General features: G+C 46.4%; 1 protein-coding gene across 1 annotated transcript; it reads left to right on the top strand.

Moving 5' to 3' along the window:
* The first annotated feature begins 6576 nt into the window (after positions 1–6576).
* Positions 6577–21662, top strand: LOC120930795 (E3 ubiquitin-protein ligase TRIM39-like). The gene is made up of 2 exons (XM_040341969.1): positions 6577–6702; positions 19731–21662. Exons 1-2 carry the CDS (start codon positions 6577–6579, stop codon positions 21384–21386), a joined length of 1782 nt encoding a protein of 593 aa, XP_040197903.1. The 3' UTR covers positions 21387–21662.
* The last annotated feature ends 929 nt before the right edge of the window (positions 21663–22591 follow it).

The following is a 22591-nucleotide window of genomic DNA, read 5'->3' as shown; positions in this document are numbered from 1 at the left end:
CAGGCACCATCCCCACATCAACAGGAAAGGAGAACCAGTCGGACCAGTCAGCACCTCATTGGAAAAGAGTTAAAACAACAACACAATGCACGGGCCCACATATCTCTGGTTACAATACAGCAGATAACAATCTCAGACATTCTAAGACAAAAAATATATAAAAACTACAAAAACAACAACAACCATTATTGACTAAATTAAGGCTACCCAATCAACTATCAACAAATCACTGCAATGGGCCTTAGGCAGGGCAATGGACATGTACATGTCAAATATAATACACATCTAATGCATATCAACACTTGTTATAGCAAATGTACCTATCACAGCAATTTATGGATGTTCAGACCTTAATATTATTATTATTGATCTCCTCCAGAGTGGGAAATTGGAGAATATAATAATTAGAGATGGGCCGGACATCCCCCTGTTCGGTTTGCAGCAGAACTTCCAAACAGGGGAAAAGTTCTAACCCGAACCGAGAACCCCATTGAAAGTAATTGGTCATAAAAGGGGTATGGGGGTCTGGGTACTGCCCTGGGGGATATGTATCAATGCAACAAAAAAAAATATGAATTTATGCAAAGTTATGAATTATCCAAAATAACGAATGCCATATCTAAACAAACGGAATAAATTAATAATAAATAATAAAAAGTTTGTATTTATATTATTATTAATTCATAATGTTTTATCTGTTTAGATGCGGCATTCGTTATTACGGATAATTCGTAACTTCGGATAAATTTGTATTCGTTACTTTCACTTATGCTGCGTACACGCGGTCGGAATTTCCGACAAGAAAAGTTCGATGTGAGCTTTTGGTCGAAAATTCCGACCGTGTGTAGGCTCCATCTGACTTTTTCTGTCAGAATTTCCGACAGCAAAAATTTGAGAACTGGTTCTCAATTTTTCAGACGGGAAAAGTTCTTGTCGAAAATTCCGATTGTCTGTATGCAATTCCGAAGTGCAAAAAAACACGCATGCTCGGAATCAATTTGATGCATGCTCGGAATCAGTGAACTTAATTTTTCTCGGCTCGTTGTAGTGTTGTACGTGACCGCGTTCTTGACGGTTGGAATTTTGTGTGACCGTGTGTATGCAACTTAAGATTGAGCCAACATTCCGTCAGAAAAAAATCCACGGTTTTCTTGTCGGAATTTCCGATCGTGTGTACGCGGCATAACAGCAAAATTTGAAAGGAAATTCCAATACCTATAATTGAATAGTTAGTAATTATTACTTGGCTATTATTTCAGATTTAAAATGTTTGGGGTTATCGGATTTTCTAATTTCTGAATTTTTGAATTTTTGAATTTACGAAATTCTAATTTATGAATTTATAAATTTCAACATTTTCGAACTTATGAATTTATGAATATTCTAATTTAAGAATATTCGGAAAAGTTTGTTAAATAAGTTTACATTAATTTGGATATTTGTTAGGAAACAAATTGCACATGTCTTCCCGGGGGAGTGACTAGTCACATGACATACGCAGTCTCCCGGGTGTCAGAACATATAATACCTTCAGGTCTTATACACACGGGGCGTTGTTACAGCGGCTGTTTTGGGCATCAGGCGTTTTTTTTTTTCTACAGCCAGTAAACTCCCCAGCATGTTGTCCTATGTGTCCATGCACACATCGGCTTTTATCAGCGTTTTTTGGCAGCAGTGTTTTCAGGCTGAAAAAAAAAGTGCGTTTGAAGAGTTTTGCCTGTAAGAACGCTCTAACTCTGAAAAGCACGGCAAAATTGCGCCTATCTGGCGTTTATGAGCGTTTTTGAGCCTCAAGATTTTGTGGGAGTTTTTTTTAAACGCTGAAAAGCGCAAATGGTAAAAAAAACACTGTTGCAAAACGCAGAAAAACTCACAAATTTTTCAAGGCGTTATTCTACAGATAAAGCTATTGGCGGGTTTTATCACATCCAGTGGACATGAGACCTCAAAGTCCATCCTTACATCCTCCGATTTAATCTTTCCGGTGAAAGTGTCGTTCCTCAATAATAAATCATTCCCAGCTAATAGTCTTGGAAAACGCAATCCACAGCGACCACCGGGGAACACAGGAAGTGAAGCAGCTGGAAACCACGCCTCCATCCCAAACAGGAAATGACACAATCCCGAGACTTGGTGTTCTGTTCTGTCAAAAGAGCCAACTTGTCAAAATCTCCAATCACATCACTTCCGGTTTCTCTCCAGCAGTAATAATTACAGATTTCGATGACTTTCCTCTTTTCAATGAACACCAGCAGAGTATACACTACAGTATATGAGGACTTGGTTGTTTTGATGAATAATGGCTAAGCAGTAAAATAAGTTGTCGCCGCCTCGGAGGCGGCCATGTTGTTGGTTAGTAGCAGGTGAAGTAACAATGCCCACTCATTATATTGTCTACTGTAGTGTATACTCTGCCGGTGTTCATTGAAAAAAGGCAAGTCGTCAAAATCTGTATTTATTACTGCTGGAGAGAAACCGGAAGGGACATAATTGGAGATTTTGACCAGTTGTCTCTTTTGACAGAACACCCAGAAGTGCCCAATAATCAATCATTCCTGGTCGGGGACAGGCACACACGGACCCGAGGAGCACCCCTCCCCAAAAAATCTCTGATTAAACAGATTACAATACGATTTATCCAACCAGTACAACATAAAATACTCAGAGAACTCATTAATAAATAAAATCGCCCCACATATAAAATATACACTCACCGGACTCTTTATTAGGTACACCTCCCTAGTCCCGGGTTGGACCCCCTTTTGCCTTCATTCTTGGTGGAATAGATACAACAAGGTGTTGGAAACGTTCCTCAGAGATTTTGCTCCATAGTGACATGATAACATCACTCAGTTGCTGCAGATTTGTCGACTGCACATCCATGATGCCAATCTTCCCATTCCACCACATCCCAAAGGGTATCTATTGGATGAGATGTGGGGAGTGTGGAGGCCCTTGGAGTACAGTGACCTCATTGTCCAGTGTTGAGATGATTGGAGGACAGTGACCTCATTGTCCAGTGGTGAGATGATTGGAGCTTTGTGACATTTGGTGCATTATCCTGCTGGAAGGAGCCCTCAGAAGATGGGGACACTGTAGTCATAAAGGGATGGACATGGTCAGCAACAATACTCAGGTAGGTTGTGGTGTTTAAACGATGCTCAGTTGGTACTAAGGGGCCCAAAGTGTGCCAAGAAAATATCCCCCACATCATTACACCACCACCAGCCTGAACCGGTGATACAAGGCAGGATGGATCCATGCGCCAAATTCTGACCCCACCATCTGAATCTCGCAGCTGAAATCCAGACTCATCAGAACAGGCAAAGTTTTTTCAATCTTCTATTGCCAAATTTTGGTGATCTTGTGCCAATTGTAGACTCAGTTTCCTCTTCTTAACTGACAGGAGTGGCACCTGGTGTGGTCTTTTGCTGCTGCAGCCCATCTGCTTCAAGGTTGGATGTGTTGTGTGTTCAGAGATGGTATTCTGCATACCTTGGGTGTAACGATGGGTTATTTGAGCTACTGTTGCTTTCCTATCATCTGTAACAAGCCTGCCTATTCTCCTCTGACATAAACAAGGCATTTTCCTCCACACAACTGCCACTCACTGGATATTTTCTCTTTTTCGGATCATTCTCCGTAAACCAAGAGATGCTTGTAGGTGAAAATCCCAGAAATACTCAGACCAGACTGTCTGGCACCAACAACCATGCCACGTTTAAAGTCACTTAAATCCCCTTTCTTACCCCTTTCTGATGCTCAGTTTGAACTTCAGCAAGTCGTCTTCACTACATCTAAATGCCTAAATGCAGTTGCTGCCATGTGATTGGATGATTAGCAATTTGTGTTAGTAAGCCATTGAACGGGTGTACCTAATAAAGTTGCCGGTGAGTGTATATACATAAAATGCCTAAAATGGCATAAAAAACTGAATCCACCATTTAAACATAATCTAAATAGTACAACACTCCCCCAGAAAAGTAAACTACAAACAAAGGTCATTATAACAAGAGAATGTAGATGAGACAGAGGAGAAGGTATAGTAAAGATATTCTAAGAATTATTAATAAAGAAATTGAGATCACAGTAGACATTAAGCCCACCTTTGGATAACACTTTGGCCTCATATATCCACAACGACTCTCTGCTACTTAATTGCCTCACATAGTGTCCTCCCCTCCACCTTCTCAACTGCCCATAATTTGAGACCCCCTTTGGGTCCCTGTTATGACAGTCTCTAAAATGTTTAGAAACCAAATGAGTTTTCAATCCTTTGTTAATGTTATTAATATGCTCCCCTAACTCACACCTGTAATGGTCTCCATGTGTGACCCACATATCGCTTATTGCAGGGACACTCTACCATATAGACCACACCTTCCGTGTCACATGCCATAAAATCTTTCATACTTTCTCCCTGTAATATGTGCTGTATGGACTCTTTTTATGGACCCTTAAGAGGAGATTGTAGATGTGACTTTATGTTTTGTTGATTATAATTATTTTATAGTAATTTATGTGATTGTATTTTATGTATCGCATAATTATTGAGAAATGCAGTGAAAAGCCCCAGGGAATGTTCTGGCAGCAATCTTTTTGGGTATCACCATAGGACTTCGCCGATTGTTTTTTTGAGCACTCCTCACTAGTGTACCTTTTTTTAGACATTTTGGGCACAAAATTCACAGGTACCTAGTGCGACTCATGGGAAAAAGAGCTCCTGGCTGCCAGGGACTGCTTGAAGACATACAAATAAAATTCACCTGCTACTACTAGCAGAGATCAGGCCTGGTCTTTCCAACACTGCAGATGTGTGCAATGCATCAGAAGTGATAGTGATCTACTGACACTGCACTTGTTGGGGGAGGGGTGGGCTAAACGCAAGTGCTGGCAGCAAATGGGGCTTATCCTGCTAATGCTGCATTTTTGGGGACACTGTACTAAGGGGCAGTGGTGTATTTAGGTTTTGTGTGGCCCTAGGCCTGACGAAACTTGTGTACCCCCTAATTTAAATATGACCCACATCTTCCCACCCTTTCCTGTCAAGGCCATACCCCTATTTAAGACCTGCCCTGACATTTTCCAGTGGGGACAACTAGTTCTGAGGGCCTTGGGGGGGCAGTAGAGTCCCCTAATTTGCAGGGATTTACTCTGACTTCCTGTCTTGCTTTGGAGCCCATCAGCTGACTGTTTGACAGTTTTTAGCCTCCCGACATGGCATCTGTCTCTCTCTCTAGCTGAGAACTCAGGTGGGAGGTCCACTGTTATGATAGGACAGTAAACACTAGAATCAATGGAAAGAGCCCCCCCCCCCCAGTTGCGGAATGCCACCCGCCCACACAACTCATTTGTTGGGGTCTGACTCCCTAGTCTCCTCCATGCTCCATGTGTATGGGCTGCCCCCCGATGGTGGCCCTGCCAGTATCATTATACCGACAGTAGTGTGGTCACTTTATGGGGGCACTAGACTGATTTGCCTCCCGGCCCAGTCCGCCCCAAGACTGGCGCTACACTAAAAGTGTAGCGCAAGCTACGGGGACACTTTCGTGCTGCCCCCCCTGCAAAGTGCTTCCCTAGGCCTGGGCCTTGTTGGCCTAGGCCAAGATACAGCATTGCTAAGGGGCACTAGTAGAGTTCTTTTCATGATCTATATATTGATCCATACAGACACTATACTAGTAATGGCGATGATTAGCGTCCTATAGTGCGAGTGCAATAGTGTGCGGGCAATCTAACGCTATCTGACCCTGGCTGGGAGGGACACTAACTGACCGTGATATCTGACATTATCTGATGTCATAAGTGACACTAATACAGTGATCAGTGATAAATACTCTACATTGACACTCTACTAATGGCACTGGCTGGGTGACAGGGGTGATCAAAGGGTTAATGAAGGCAATCAAAGGGTTACATATGCCTAACGAAGGTGTGTGGGTGCAAAGGGTGCTGCTTTTACTCACTGCGGTGTTCTCTCTTGTCTTTATGAACCAGAAAGGGGTGCCATTTGGACCTGGTATTGAAATTTAGGGGGAGCCAAAAGGTTTTTGAAAAATGGTTAGGGGTCCCCTCATAATCCATACCAAGCCCTAAGGTCTGGTAGTGATTTTAAGGGGAACTCCATGCCAATTTTTTTTTTTTTAATAGTGTGGGGGTCCCCCCCAAAATTCATACCAGACTTTTATCAGAGGCGGCAGCCCGACAGGCCGGAAAAGGGGGGGAGATGAGTGAGCGCCGCCCCCCCTGAACCATACCAGGCCACATGCCCTCAACATGGGGGGTGCTTTGGGGCAAGGGGGCTCCCCCCAAAGCACCTTGTCCCCATGTTGATGGGGGAAGGGAAACAGAAAATAGCTTGCACTTGGGATAATGTATAGGGAAAGAAGTTACAGTTCATAAAATGTCCATAAAAGGCCCATAATATATAAAATGGTGGAGTAAAGTCTGCATTAGACCAATCAGCTTCAAAGGTTACTGATGAGGGTTCAGTCAAACAATGTCACAGGCGTGGTTTACATAAACCATCAGGGCCGCAACAGAAGCCATGCTGCTCTTTGAGAAGAGGACCTAATCATGGCTTGGGCTGAAAGGTACATTTCAGTCGTGTCTGCAGTCCACATTCTTGGGATAGACAGTTGTCTGGCAGACTTCCTCAGTTTTCAGAGCCTAGATGTGAGTGAAGGGTTAGTTCTCCCCAAGGTATTTTTTTAGATCTGACACCACCGGGGGGTTACCAAATGTAGATCTGTTGGCATTCCAATTCAGCAACAAAGTGGACAGGTTTGTGGGCAGGATGAGGGATTCAAAGGCCTTTGTGGTGGACACACTGGTGGCCCTATGTGATCAGTTCCAGCTAATATACATTTCAGTGGTGGCCGGTGGTCAATTGTTTTGGGGGGATGGCTCCCCCCCCCCTCTCCCCAAGGCAGGCTCTTGCACTACATAGTAGTTGGCAGATCTATAGGATTTCATATAGGAAAGTGGAGGGATAGCCACATAGGCGTGCGCAGCCTATTGCATTAGGGTGTGCACCCAAAAGCTCAAGCACACATACGTGTGTGTGTATATATATATATATATATATATATATAGTCAAAAGTATTAGTACGCCGGCCTTTACACACATAACTTTTAATGGCCTCCCAGTCTTCGCCCGTAGGGTTCAATATTGAGTTGGCCCCGCCCTTTGGAGCTATAACAGCTTCAACTCTTCTGGGAAGGCCGTCCACAAGGTTTAGGAGTGTGTCTATGGGAATGTTTGACCATTCTTCCAGAAGCGCATTTGTGAGGTCAGGCACTGATGTTGGATGAGAAGGCCTGGCTTGCAGTCTCCGCTCTAATTCATCCCAAAGGTGTTCTATCGGGTGGAGGTCAGGACCCCAAACTCACTCATCCAGGTCTTTATGGACCTTGCTTTGTGCACTGGTCCAAATAATATGGTGGGGGGTTGTTTTCCAGGGGTTGGGCTTGGCCCTTTAGTTCCAGTGAAGGGAACTCTTAAGGTGTCGGCATACCAAGACATTTTGGACAATTTCATGCTCCCAACTTTGTGGGAACAGTTTGGGGGACGGCACCTTCCTGTTTCAACATGACTGCGCACCTGTGCACAACGCAAGGTCCATAAAGATATGGACTTAGCAGGGTGGTGGAAAATTAACTTCAAAAGCAATAATTCACATTATAAGCGCGACTAAAACATATACAATCTAAAAAATGTAAATTCCAAAGTGCTATAATGGTGTGAAGCTCCCAACTAAAAAGTTGTTGCACTTGAAGGTAATTTGTATTGCAATTATCCCTGCTAAGGCAGCACTGGTAGGCACTGATTGGCAGCGTTGATGGACACTAATTGGTAGCACTGATGTGCACTGATATGTGGCACTGATAGGCAGCACTGATAGGCGACACTGATGGGCACTGATATGCATCACTGATGGGCTCTGATTGGTTGCACTTATGGACACTGACTGGCATCACTGATGGGCACTTATATGCAGCACTGATGGGCACTTATATGCAGCACTGATGCGCTTTGATTGGCAGCACTGATGGGCTCTGATTGGCAGCACTGATGGGCTCTGATTGACAGCATTGGCTGGCACTGACAGCATTGGTTGGCACTGATAGGCAGCATTGATTGGCACTGATAGGCAGCACTGGTTGGCACTGATGAGCAGCACTGGCAGAGTGGCAGTGATAGGCTGCATTGGTTGGCACTGAAAAGCAGCACTGGCATTGATAGGTAGCATTGGTTGGTACTGATAGGCAGCACTAGTTGGCACTGATAGACAGCACTGGTTGGCACTGATAGACAGCACTGGTTGGCACTGATAGACAGCACTGGTTGGCACTGATAGGCAGCACTGGTTGGCACTGATAGGCAGAACTTGTTGGCATTGATAAGCAGCACTGGCACGGATAGGCAGCATTGGTTGGCACGGATAGGCAGCATTGTTTGGCACGGATAGGCAGCATTTGTTGACACGGATAAGCAACACTGGCACTGATTGGCAGCATTGGTTGGCACTGATTGGCAGCACTGGTTGGCATGGATAGGCAGCATTGGTTGGCAGTGCACTGATTGGCAGCATTGGTTGGCACTGGTTGCCACTGATAGGCAGAATTGATTGGCACTGATAAGCAACACTAGCAATGTTAGGCAGTACTGGTTGGCACTGATTGGCAGCACTGGTTGGCACTGATTGGCAGCACTGGTTGGCACGGATAGGCAGAACTGGTTGGCACAGATAGGCAGAACTGGTTGGCACAGATAGGCAGCATTGGTTGGCACGGATAGGCAGCATTGGTTAGCACGGATAGGCAGCTTTGGTTGGCAGTGCACTGATTGGCAGCATTGGTTGGCACTGGTTGGCACTGATAGGCAGCATTGGTTGGCACTGATAGGCAGCATTGGTTGGCACGGATAGGCAGCATTGGTTGGCACGGATAGGCAGCATTGGTTGGCAAGGATAAGCAACACTGGCACTGATTGGCAGCATTGGTTGGCACTGATTGGCAGCATTGGTTGTCATGGATAGGCAGCATTGGTTGACAGTGCACTGATTGGCAGCATTGGTTGGCACTGATAGGCAGAATTGGTTGGCACTGATAAGCAACACTAGCACTGATAGGCAGTACTGGTTGGCACTGATTGGCAGCACTGGTTGGCACTGATTGGCAGCACTGGTTGGCACGGATAGGCAGAACTGGTTGGCACGGATAGGCAGAACTGGTTGGCACAGATAGGCAGAACTGGTTGGCACAGATAGGCAGCATTGGTTGGCACGGATAGGCAGCATTGGTTGGCATGGATAGGCAGCTTTGGTTGGCAGTGCACTGATTGGCAGCTTTGGTTGGCACTGGTTGGCACTGATAGGCAGCATTGGTTGGCACGGATAGGCAGCATTGGTTGGCACGGATAGGCAGCATTGGTTGGCACGGATAAGCAACACTGGCACTGATTGGCAGCATTGGTTGGCACTGATTGGCAGCATTGGTTGGCATGGATAGGCAACATTGGTTGGCAGTGCACTGATTGGCAGCATTGGTTGGCACTGGTTGGCACTGATAGGCAGAATTGGTTGGCACTGATAAGCAACACTGGCACGTATAGGCAGCATTGGTTGGCACAGATAGGGGAGAGGGGGAGTTTCACATTCAGGATATTGTGAAAATTGCCAGAGCTGTTGAGTGTAAGAAGCTGTCAGATAATGACACTACATGCAGGAAGAGACACCAGCTGTTAAGTCAGCGGTGATTTAGAGCAGGGGTCTCCAAACTTTTCAAACAAAGGGCCACTTTATTGTCCTTCAGATTTTAGGAGGGCCGGATTGTGGCCACCAGGGGCAGAAAATGTCACGGCCCAGCATCAGTGACAATAAATATGGCCTCAGGGTTGGTGGTCAATAGGAGGAATATTCCCCCTATGAATAAGGGGAATAGTATTCCCATCATTGGAAGATATAGTGCCCCATTCATGGTGTCAGTGGGAGGAATAGTGCCTCATATCAATGGGAGGAATTGTGCCCCAAGGGCCGGATAAAGGCTAGAAAAGGGCCACATCTGGCCCTCGGGCCGCAGTTTGGAGACCCCTGATTTAGAGGATGGGCGGGACTGAACAGTTATTAAACACCAGCCAATGGTATGGGTATGGGCGGGCTGCTACATTTCTCTAGTGTTGATTGCGCTTGGTCCCGCCCACCCCGACATCGCGGCTGAGTTGTGATGACTTACAACTCAGCCGCGATGTCGGGGGTGGGAGGGACCAAGCGCAATCAACACCAGCCAATGATTGAGCTGCTTCACAGAGCGGGCGGAGCCACATAAATGTAGCGGCCCGCCCAGACCCATCCCATTGGCTGGTGTTTGATGGCTGTTTAGTCCCGCCCACGCCCGACATCATTTTGACAGCTGGTGACTTTGCCTGCATGTAATATCTGACAGCTTCATACGCTGAAAAGCTCTGGCAATTCTCACCATCTGCTGCCTGTGAAACTGTTTCACAGGCAGCGGGGGCCGCACACTCTCATGGATGCAGCATTTCTGGGGAGATCTCTGGAGACAGCACGGGGTGATTAGGGTGTGCCCAGGCACACCCCGTGCACACGCCTATGGATAGCCAGGATATACACAACCAGCAGGAAGGGGTGTGCAGGGATGGATAGGTGGGTTGGTGGATGGCTAGGTGTGTGGATGAATGGATAGATAGGTGGGTGGATAGATTTATGGATGGAGGGATAGGTGGATGGGTGGATGGATGAATGCATAGGTGGGTGGATGGATAGGTGTGTGGATGGATGAACGGATGGATAGGTAGGTGGGTGGGTGGATGGATGGATAGGTAGGTGGATGGATGGATGGGTGGATAGGTAGGTGGATGGATGGACAGATGGATAGGTAGGTGGGCGGGTGGATGGAAGCATAGGTGGGTGGATGGATAGATAGGTGGGCAGGTGGATAGATGCATAGGTGGGTGGATGGATGGATGGGTAGGCAGGTGGGTGGATGGATAGATGCATAGGTGGGTGGGTGGATGGATAGGTAGGTGGGTGGATGGATGGATAGATGCATAGGTGGGTGGATGGATGGATGGGTAGGTAGGTGGGTGGATGGATAGATGCATAGGTGGGTGGGTGGATGGATAGGTAGGTGGGTGGATGGATGGATGCATAGGTGGGTGGATGGATGGATGGTTGGTGGGTGGATGGATAGATGCATAGGTGGGTGGATGGATGGATAGGTGTGTGGATGGATGGACAGATGGATAGGTAGGTGGGCGGGTGGATAGGTGTGTGGATGGATGGATGGATAGATAGGTGGGTGGATGGATGGATGCATAGGTGGGTGGATGGATGGATAGATAGGTGGGTGGATGGATGGATGCATAGGTGGGTGGATGGATGGATAGATAGGTGGGTGGATGGATGGATAGGTAGGTGTGCGGATGGATGGATGGATGCATAGGTGGGTGGATGGATGTATGGGTCTGATCCACACTGAGGAGTCTGCAGAGTCCTCCATCCTATTCCCATGCAGAATGTCAGGGCCACGAAAGAATAAAATAAAGAAGTGGCCCCATGGGGTTGTCACCCCTGACACCCATTTGTTTAATAAATACATTTTACTCCTAATAGAGGGCTATGATAATTGATAAGTACATGTCTCTCTATGGCGGCTTTGCTGGTTGTTTCTGTTTTGTGTGTCAGGTGACAAGCTGCCTGCTGTTGCTAGGAAGGTATACCTCAGCTGCAGAGCACTGGATTGGTGACAAATCCTTTTGGCGGGAAACATCTAGCCAATGAGTGTAACCTTTTACTTCTATCCTCTCCTGTCACTGGGAGGAGTCAGCTTTTACCTCAGGTCTGTCAGCTGGACTCCCCTCTGGATTCTCCTCAGCCTTCCTTCTGGATCTTGTGACCCGCTCTCAGCCCAGAATGGATATTCTACTTCATGAACTACTTCAAAAGGACTAATTCCCCTGGAGAAAGGCTTGCCTCACTCATTTAATTATTTATTTATTTTACTCCCCCCCCCCTCAGTTGTCACTGGTGACCGCTGTATCTTCACTTACATCTGTGGGCCCCGGGCCTGTATTGTGCCTCTCATTCCTGAAGTGCCAGGTATACTCCTAAATACTGATGGTAACAGGTTACCTGAAGCCAGACCTGGAACTTTTCATCCACCTGTAGGCAGACCTGGACCTGAGGCAAGACCATAGGAGCGTCACCTCACCACTGGGACTTTACAGGGACCAGAAGAAGAGGACCGCTGACTGGAAGTGTCAGTGCACAGGCTGACAGGACAGAAGCTACTGTGTAAGAATACGCAGGATAAGGAGGTCCTACTCAGACACCCACAGCACCACTGTTCCTGCCAGCGTGAGCCAGGTAGGCAGCGGGTCTGAAGCTGCTACCATGGGCCGACAGCGTGATCAACACCTCTCCAACAGGATCATCATCATCATCACCACCACAGACTAGGGGTGAGTGAAGGCTCTGAGGGCCGGGAATGTACACACACTTCACTCTGTTCTGTCTGCCTCAGTCTCCTCTGTGTCAGTGTCTTCCATGCTCAGTGTGGTCAGTCAGCCTTTACTCACCCCCTTCCTGTTCACTCTCAGCTCAATAGTGCTTTCATTTATAGTTCACTTATCACACTTCTGACCTGTGAAATGTCTTCATTGGGGTAGATTCCAGTACCTTTTGCGGCGGCGTAATTTGAATTCCACGCCCGCGTATCATTACGCCGATTCAAAAAGGCAGTTACGCTGAAAAAATAGTCTTCCTCCACCGACGTAACTTGATTGCGGCGGTGTAGAATTGTGTGCAATATAACTTTGGCCGCTAGGGGCGCTTCCGTTGTTGTCTGCGTAGAATATGCTAATTTCTTAGATACGCCGATTCACAAACGTACGTGCTCCCGGCGTTCGTTTTTTACATCGTTTGCGTTAGGGCTTTTTCGGCGTAAGGCTGCTCCTGCTATTAGGAGGCAATGTTAAGTATGGACGTCGTTCCCGCGTCGCGATATGAAAATTTTACGTTGTTTGTGTAAGTCGTCCGTGAATGGCGCTGGACGCCATTTACGTTCACGTCGAAACCAATGACGTCCTTGCGACGTCATTTACCGCAATGCACGTCAGAACATTTTAGGGACGGCGCATGCGCAGTACGTTCGGCGCGGGAACGCGCCTAATTTAAATGATCCACGGCCCCTACCGGATCATTTGAATTACGCGCGCTTACGCCGGCCCCTTTTACGCTACGCCGCAACTTACGGAGCGAGTGCTTCGTGAATACAGCGCTTGCTCCTGTAATTTACGGCGGCGTAGCGTAAAGACGATATGCTGCGCCGCCATATCAGTGCGCGCCCCTACCTGAATCTAGCCCATTGTGTTTTCATTTGCTGCAGTTATTGCAGGTACAATAACAGGTACAGTGCAGTGCTAGGATGGCCAGTGCTCCTGTGTAGTATACAGCATGTCAGGGTTGTTGATCAGTCGGCTGATATCATTGCCTTTTCTGAGGGTTTTATTTACTTTCTTCGCAGGAATTAGGCTGTTTAGGGCTTGTAAGTTTTTAATCTGTGAATGAGTTGCCGGATATTGTGTTTTTACATATATTTTTCCCACTTTGTTTTATTAACCACTTAAGACCCGGACCATTATGCAGGTAAAGGACCAGGCCCCTTTTTTGCGATTCGGCACTGCGTCACTTTAACTGACAATTGTGCGGTCGTGCGGCATGGCTCCCGAACAAAATTGGCGTATTTTCTTCCCCACAAATAGAGCTTTATTTTGGTGGTATTTGATCACCTCTGCGGTTTTAATTTTTTGCGCTATAAACAAAAATAGAGCGACAATTTTGAAAAAAATTCAATATTTTTTGCTTTTTGCTATAATAAATATCCCCCAAAAATATATAAAAAACATTTTTTTTCCTCAGTTTAGGCCGATACGTATTCTTCTACCTATTTTTGGTAAAAAAAATCGCAATAAGCGTTTATCGATTGGTTTGCGCAAAATTTATAGCGTTTACAAAATAAGGGAAAAGTTTTATTGCATTTTTATTTATAATTTGTTTTTACTAGTAATGGCGGTGATCAGCGACATTATGGCGGACACATCGGACAATTTTGACACATTTTTGGGACAATTGTCATTTTCACAGCAAAAAATGCATTTAAATTGCATTGTTTATTGTGAAAATGACAGTTGCAGTTTTGGAGTTAACCACAGGGGGCGCTGTAACATTTAGTGTTCACTTTAGTGTTCACTTAGTGTGTGTTTACAACTGTAGGGGGGTGTGGCTGTAGGACTGACATCATCGATCGAGTCTCCCTTATAAAAGGGATCACTCGATTGATGCAGCCGCCACAGTGAAGCACGGGGAAGCCGTGTTTACATACGGCTCTCCCCGTTCTCCAGCTCGGGGAGCGATCGCGACGAAGCGACTATAAACGAATAGCCGCGCCGTCGCCCCGGATCGCTCCCCGCGGGAATCCGACTGCCGCATGTAGCGGGGGGGGGGGGGTCCCGATCGGACCCCCGACCCGCGGAAAGGCAGGGACGTACAGGTACGCCAATGTGCCTGTACGTGCCATTCTGCCGACGTATATCTACATGTGTTTCTAACTGTAGGGGGCGGGGCTGGACGTGTGATGTCATTGATCGTATTTCCCTATATCAGGGAACAGACGATCACAGACACTGCCACAACGAATAACAGGGAAGTTGTGTTTACACACACCTCTCCCCGTTCTTCAGCACCGGTGACATCGCGGGACACCGGCAGCGATCGGGTCCGCAGATCCCGCGGGCGCGGTCTCGAAGCTTTGGACCGGGTCGCGAGTGCGCCGCCGGCAGCGCGCTTGTAACCCCACAGCTGGGCTTAAAGAGACACGTACAGGTACGTGATTGTGCCCAACCGCGCCATTCTGCCGACGTATATCGGCGTGACGGGGTCCTTAAGTGGTTAAGAAAAGTTAAAGAGCAGAACATACAGTTCACAGTGTGTCACAGAACATGACTTGTAGACATGATAGCGTTTTAAAATTTTCTAAATACATTTATGAAGTAAGGATCCCGCCTCCACGTGTTTATTTAGGTTATCACCTTTAGCTGTGATTCCTGAAGAAACCCAATGTAGTGGTTAAGCACCCTGAAGGGTCAAGTCTTAGCATTGGCCATTCTCTTTCAGAGACTGCTGGTCACTGATTCCCCTTTAAAGCCCTTTGTGTAAGGGGTGGGTCACATTGCTCCCACTTTCATTCACCTGGGTCACCATGGGATCTCAATCTGGTCACGTTGGCTCTACAGAAGCCTCCCTTTGAGCTCATTCGGGATATTCCCTTGGCTGACCTTACTTGTAAGGTGGGTTTTATCAGTGTATCTTGTCAATGAGACAGATTTCAGAATTGCCAGTCTTATCCAGTAAGGAACCCTTCCTTGTTCTTCACAAAGACACGGTGGTCTTTAGTCTCTGGGCCTCCTTTCTCCCTAAGGCAGTAGAGTGTTCAGCCCTAGACATGTGCAATTCGTTTAGTTTCTAATTTGTTTTTTAACGAATTTTGAGAAATTTGTTAATTCCAAAATTTTGATTTTCCGAATTTTCGTATTTCAGAATTTACGTATTTCTGAGTTTCAGAAATTCTGAATTTCGAAAATTTGAAAATTCGAAAATGTAACCACTAGTCGACCAGCCAAACCAGTCGGCTCGGCTGCGCGAAATCACGTAGGTATACGTCATTTCGCATTTCAGCCAATAGGGGCGCGTGCACGCGCCCATGGTGCCAACGCGTGTGCCCGGCGGGCACGATCACCGCCGGGCCCCCCCACGATCGATAATTACAGAGTGAAAACATGGGAGCTGTGTGCAGGGCCGCTGTTAGAAATCATGGGGCCCCGTACAGCCTACCTGATGGGGGCCCCCCCAACCCCGCCCTTGACCCCGCCTCAAAAAAGTGATATTTTAAGTGATATTTACGGTATCTTTGTCCAGGCTAATCACATTCCTTCTAATGAATGAGAGTGCTGCAGCTGACTTTAAGGATTCAATTTTCCTTTAGCCAGCACATCTATTATGCCTTAAATCAGCTGAGGCATGCACTCCAATAATTATTTAAATCTGTATGAGCTAATTTACACTAGCATTGCTCTCTGAAGAGTGATCTGCATGCGGATTGCTCTTCTGACAGAATTTGGCTGGTGGTGAACAGGCATTGTATCACCTCCTCACAACCTGTGTTAACCACTTAAAAACCCTGACAGTAGTTGAAAAGTAAAATGCTCAGCAGGAAACATGATGGGTGGTTACAGTAGTTGTGGTTGCAGCCTATGTACTTTCCCCAGCACTACCTTTCCAGCATGAGAGCCCTTTCACACAGTGCTGCTCCACTCAGCCAGGGATCAGTGAGTGGATTCTCTGCAGAATTGGAGCTAAATGGGACAGATGTGTTCTGATTTCCAGGTCTGTTCAGTTTGCATCTGCATACAATGCACAGCCGACAGGGGAGGACTTGTGATGTCTCTATGGGTGGCCAAATGGAAATTTGGACTTGTGTCCACTCACAAGTAGCAAGTGTAAAGTAGCATCTCATGCTTATCATCATTATGATGATCACAGAACTTTAGATCCTCTATTGCTCTGCCACAGTGCCACATGGCTATTGGGTACTGACTTTGTTATGGCTCTATTGTGTGACAGTTTGTACACACTCAGACCCAATAGCCATGTGACACTGTGGAAGAGCAATAGAGGATCTAAAGTGCTGTGATCATCCTAATGACGATAATCATGAACCCAGTGGGCAGTCAGGGGGCTGTACCTTCTTTCCATGGTAGCTGGTGTGACTGTGTGCCGCCCCTTGGGCCAGATTCATGAACAATGGTGCAGATTTGCATCGGCGTGGTGCATCATTTTTAGACTACACCGGTCCAGCGCGGAGCGGCAGTTAGGCGATTCAAGAAACTTTTTTTGTCTACGATGCCCCAGCGCGGCGGATTTTAGACGGCGTAAGGCGGGGTAAGGCCAACTGGGAGTCACCCTATGCTAATGAAGTGCCGACCGTGGCGCAGGGGTCACGCCGGGGCGCATCTTAGACCGCACATGCTCAGTGACATCCAGGGGTAAATGCCCCAAACTGCACATGCTCAGAACTGCGCCCCGGCGTGATCCCTGAGCTCCGCCGACCCACTACCAAAGCCCAGTCCATGAATCAGCCCAGACTTCCGCCCTGCAGGTGCAAATGTACTGAAGCTTTTTTTTTTTCTAAGCTAGGTGGTTTGCATTGTGGTGGGGCAGTTATGGCTGATGAGGAATCCTCAGGTGGGCGGATGACCAATTTTAGCCCAGAGGAGAGGGCTGTAATTATTGAGGGCCTCTCCCAACATGGGGACCGCCTCTATGTGTTGTCCAGCAAGTGTTGTTGCTCAGTTCGTTTGTAACGCTGCTGCTTTAGCTGCTCTCCAGCTGACCTCTGCAAGTTTGGTGCAAAGTTACCCCTGCTTTTATGAGGTGTAACTTTGCACCGGAAATTTCAGCTCCGCTCACCGGGAGTAGCCTGCGCCGGACAAGCTTAAGTTGATGAATCGGCCCAAAAACCTCATTTGCATATTTAAAACACAAAAACCATGGCCGCGCCAGATCCGACCAGCGTAAATCTGCGCCAACGCCGCGCCGGCGTGGAAAGGTTACACCGAGGCGATGAAGTCTATTTGGAGGTGTAATCTGGTTCTCTGGGTAAGGCGCAGCGATCTGCCGGCGCAAATCTGCACTTACGCCGTGCATCTCCCAAAAAAACGGTGTAAGTGCTTCATGAATCTGGCCCCTTGCCTGTAGCTGTGCACCGCTGCTGGAATAAGTTTCCTGCATCCTCTCAGTCAGACGGTCACATGCCTCTCTAACTCCCACCCACAGACAGCACTTACTGAGGGAGCCCTGTACACATAAACCACTCCGCCAGGGATGGTACAAGCAGAGGGCAGCCGGAACTAGAACATGTGCAGCGCATTATGCGGCCAGGCTTTATCTACCTGCGCCCCCCGAAAATGGAAAAAAAGTCCCTAAAGTGATTTCACTTCCTGGGCCCCTCTATTGCCCTAATGGGGCCCAGGATTATGTAAGTACACCCTAAAAAGCAAGCAGGAGCATGGGTGGTTTAGAAAAACATTTAAATTTATTCTGTCAGAATTTAACTATGCTTCCCGGGCCCCCATGCTGAGCCGGGCCCGGTACAACAGGGCTGGTCATACTGCCCTATCAGCGGCCCTGGCTGTGTGTGTAAACACACAGCTCCCGGTCCTGTCAGGGGGAGAAATGCTGATATCTGTTCATACAATGTATGGACAGCGATCTGTCATTTCCCCTAGTCAGTCCCACCCCCCCCTTCAGTTAGAACACACCTAGGGAACATACTTAACCTCTTCCTCGCCCCCTAGTGTTAACCCCTTCCCTGCCAGTGACATTTTTACAGTAATCAATGCATTTTTATAGCACTGATCGCTATAAAAATGATAATGGTCCCAAAAATGTGTCAAAAGTGTCCGCCATAACGTCACAGTCACGATAAAAATCGCTGATCGCCGCCATTACTAGTAAAAAAAAAAAAATATTAATAAAAATGCCATAAAACTATCCCCTATTTTGTAGACGCTATAACTTTTGCGCAAACCAATCAATTAACGCTTATTGCGATTTTTTATGAAAAATATGTAGAAGAATACGTATTTCCCTAAACTGAGGGAAAAAAAAGTTTTTTATATATTTTTGGGGATATTTATTACAGCAAAAAGTAAAAAATATTCATTTTTTTTCAAAATTCCGCTCTATTTTTGTTTATAGCGCAAAAAATAAAAACCGCAGAGGTGATCAAATACCACCAAAAAAAAGCTCTATTTGTGGGAAAAAAAGGACGTCAATTTTGTTTGGGAGCCACATTGCATGACCTTAGCAGTTGTCAGTTAAAGCGACGCAGTGCTGAATCGCAAAAAGTGGCCCGGTCATTGACCAGCAAAATGGTCCAGGGCTGAAGTGGTTAAAAATTCGGAATTCGAAAATTCGAAATTTCTAAAATTAAAAAAAAAAAAGAAAATATCAAAAATCTAAAATTCTAAAATGGGAAATTTCCGAATTTTTTGACTTTCCGAAAACTCTTTTTTTTTTGTTCTCGTTTCATTCGTTTTCTTTTTTCGGAAAATTTGAAAAAATATATTTTTTTCGTTTTTATTTGTTTTTTGCTTTTTCAGAAATTAAAAAATTCGGAAATTCTGAATTTTCGAATTTCTGAATTTTTTAATTTCCCGAATTTCCAAAAAAAAAAAACGAATGAAACAAAAACTGAATTTTTTTTTAGAATTTCCCGAAATTCCAAAAAAAGCAAAAAAATGAATGAAACGAAAACGAAAAAATAAAAAAAAAATTTTGGCAGTGCACATGTCTATTCAGCCCCATCCAGCTGCAGTGTTTGTCAGCCTTTCAAAGACTGCGACAGGCTGCAGGCAGGGGGTCTAGATGCTGTACCTGTGGCTCCTGGGAACACTAATATCCCAGAACTGGACACACATGGACTAAAGTCTAGTGTGCAAGGGGCCTTAGTGTGTTCTTCTCTACACCCAACTTTCTCTCAAAGTTGGGAGGTTTGATTATCTTTACTACAGTAAAAAAAACTCCCTCTTCTGTACTCTGATCTCTGTGTCTAATAATACTGATCTGGATCAGCCTCACCCTGTGTAGGAGGAAGTGACCCCTCCCAACTGCATTCTTCTCCGGTGTCAGAGAATTTTACTTTCATTTCCTCTTCTTCTGTCAGCGATGGCGTCTGGTGATCTGAGAGCTGAGCTGGAATGTTCCGTCTGTCTGAACATTTATACAGATCCTGTAATGCTGAGATGTGGTCACAACTTCTGCCGGGTCTGTATTGATCGTGTGCTGGATACACAGGGGGGGTCTGGAGGATATTCCTGTCCTGAATGCAGAGAGAAGTTTCCGGATCGTCCTGCACTGCACAGGAACATAACACTACGTAACATAGTGGAGAATTTCCTGTCTGTTCAACCAGATCAGGAGGAGTCCGGGGTCTTCTGTACTTACTGTGTGGACTATCGTATACCTTCTGTTAGATCCTGTCTACACTGTGAGGTTTCTCTGTGTGATAAACACCTGAGAGTCCACAAAAAGTCCCCAGAACACATCTTATGTGACCCCACCTTGTCCATGGAGAGCAGGAAATGCTCCGTCCATAAGAAGATCCTGGAGTATTACTGCACTGAGGATGAGACCTCTATCTGTGTGTCCTGCACTTTGGCCGGAGAACATCGAGGACACCAGGTGGAGATGCTGGATGAGGCTTCTGAGAAGAAGAAGGAGACACTGAGGAATGTTCTGCAGAAACTTCTGACAAAGAGAGAGGAGACGGAGGAAAGAGTCCAGAGTCTGCAGGAACACAGGAGGAAAGTAGAAGAAGCAGCTGGTGACACCGAGAGAGTCACTGTCCTGTTTAGAGATCTCAGGAGACGTCTGGAAGATCTGGAGAAGAGAGTCCTGAGGGAAATCTCCGGGAGGGCAGAGCGGATCTCCATCTTCATCCGGGATCTGGAAATAAAGAAGGAGGAGCTGTCCAGGAAGATGCGTCACATTGAGGAGCTGTGTAACATGACGGATCCACTGACTGTCTTACAGGAATCAGACACAGGTGACTTGTGTGATACTGAGGATGGAGATAATGAGGACAGAGAGAGACATGAGAAGCTCCTCCATGATGGAGGGGGTCTGGATGTGGCGGGGGTCTTACACACATTACACACATTATCTGATATAATAAGAGGGGTAAATGTAGACTTCTATATACAGGGAGCTGAAGACATATTACTGGATGTAAACACAGCTCATAATAATCTCCATATATCAGATGACAGGAAAACTGTATCCAGGTCAGATAGAATCCAGAATCGTCCCAAAACACCAGAGAGATTTCAGGGTTATCAGGTGTTGAGCAGTCGGAGTTTCTCCTCAGGGAGACATTACTGGGAAGTGGATGTCGGGGGATCAGATATATGGATAGTCGGGATGTGTTACCCCAGTATAGAGAGGAGAGGAGGATTGGAGTCAGTGATTGGATATAATAAGAAGTCCTGGGGATTGTGCAGGGATGATGATGATCAGTATAAGGTGAGACATGACAGTAAAGTGATCCTCTTACCCTCCAATATCTCCAGTAACAGAGTCAGGATAGATCTGGATTATGAGGCCGGGCGGATCTCCTTTTATGATCTGTGTGACCCGATCCGACACCTCCGCACCTTCACCACCACCTTCACTGAGCCCCTCCATGCTGGGATATATGTATATAAAGGTTGTATGAAGATCTGTGGGGGGGATGGGAAGATGTGAGAAATCTGCCCAGAAACTAATGACATCACAGGGATAGTGAGATTGGTTGAACATTTAGCCAATGGCATAAAGCAGTGGGCGGGACTTCAGTCAGTGCCCTGCAGGTTTTTCTTAAAGGTGATATTTCTCCCTCTGTCACTCCCTGTGATTGGGTAGGAGATCTCTCCAGTTACTGGAGTAATAGTGAATGACATGTTCTTATTTGTCAGTGAGAAGGGGTGTGGCCTATAGATAAAGCTTGATTTAACCACTTGAGATCCGCGCTATGGACAAAAGACGTCCACAGTGCGGCTCTCAACTGCCGGGTGGACGTCTATGGACGTCCTGCTACTTTTGTTCCCTGTACGCGCCACTGGGGGCGCGCAGCGGGGAAACAACGTGCCCGGCGCATCGCTCGGGAGCCGATGCGAGTGCCTGGCGGCCGCGATGTCCGCCAGACACTCGCGATCGTCGGTGACACAGCAGGACGTGGAGCTCTGTGTGTAAACACAGAGCTCCACGTGCTGTGAGGGAGAGAGGAGACCGATCTGTGTCCCTTTACATAGGGACACAGCATCGGTCACCTCCCCCAGTCACCCCCCTCCCCCCACACAGTAAGAACACACCCAGGGTACACATTTAACCCCTTCCTCACCCCCTAGTGTTAACCCCTTCACTGCCAGTCACATTTATACAGTAATTAGTGCATTTTTATAGCACTGATCGCTGTATAAATGTGAATGGTCCCAAAATTGTGTCAAAAGTGTCCGATACGTCCGTCGCAATATCGCAGCCCTGACAAAAAAAATCGCAAATCGCCGTCATTACTAGTAAAAAAAAAACATAAATCTATCCCCCATTTCGTAGGCACTATAACTTTTGCGCAAACCAGTCGCTTATTGCGATTTTTTTTTTTTTTTTACAAAAATACATATCGGCCTTAACTGAGAAAAAAATATTTTTTTTTAAAAAAAATTTAGATATTTATTATAGCAACAAGTAAAAAAAATATATATATTTTTTTAAATTGTCGCTCTTTTTTTGTTTAAAGCGCAAAAAAGCAAAACCGCAGAGGTGATCAAATACCACCAAAATAAAGCTCTATTTGTGGGGAAAAAAGGACGCCAATTTTGTTCGGGAGCCACGTCGCACGACCGCGCAATGGTCAGTTAAAGCGACGCAGTGCCGGAAGCTGAAATTTCGCCTGGGCACGAAGGGGGTTTATG

Source organism: Rana temporaria, chromosome 3, assembly GCF_905171775.1.
Source record: "Rana temporaria chromosome 3, aRanTem1.1, whole genome shotgun sequence".
Taxonomy (NCBI): domain Eukaryota; kingdom Metazoa; phylum Chordata; class Amphibia; order Anura; family Ranidae; genus Rana; species Rana temporaria.
The sequence above is the reverse complement of the archived record's forward strand: the minus strand, read 5'-3'. Positions and strand labels throughout refer to the sequence as shown.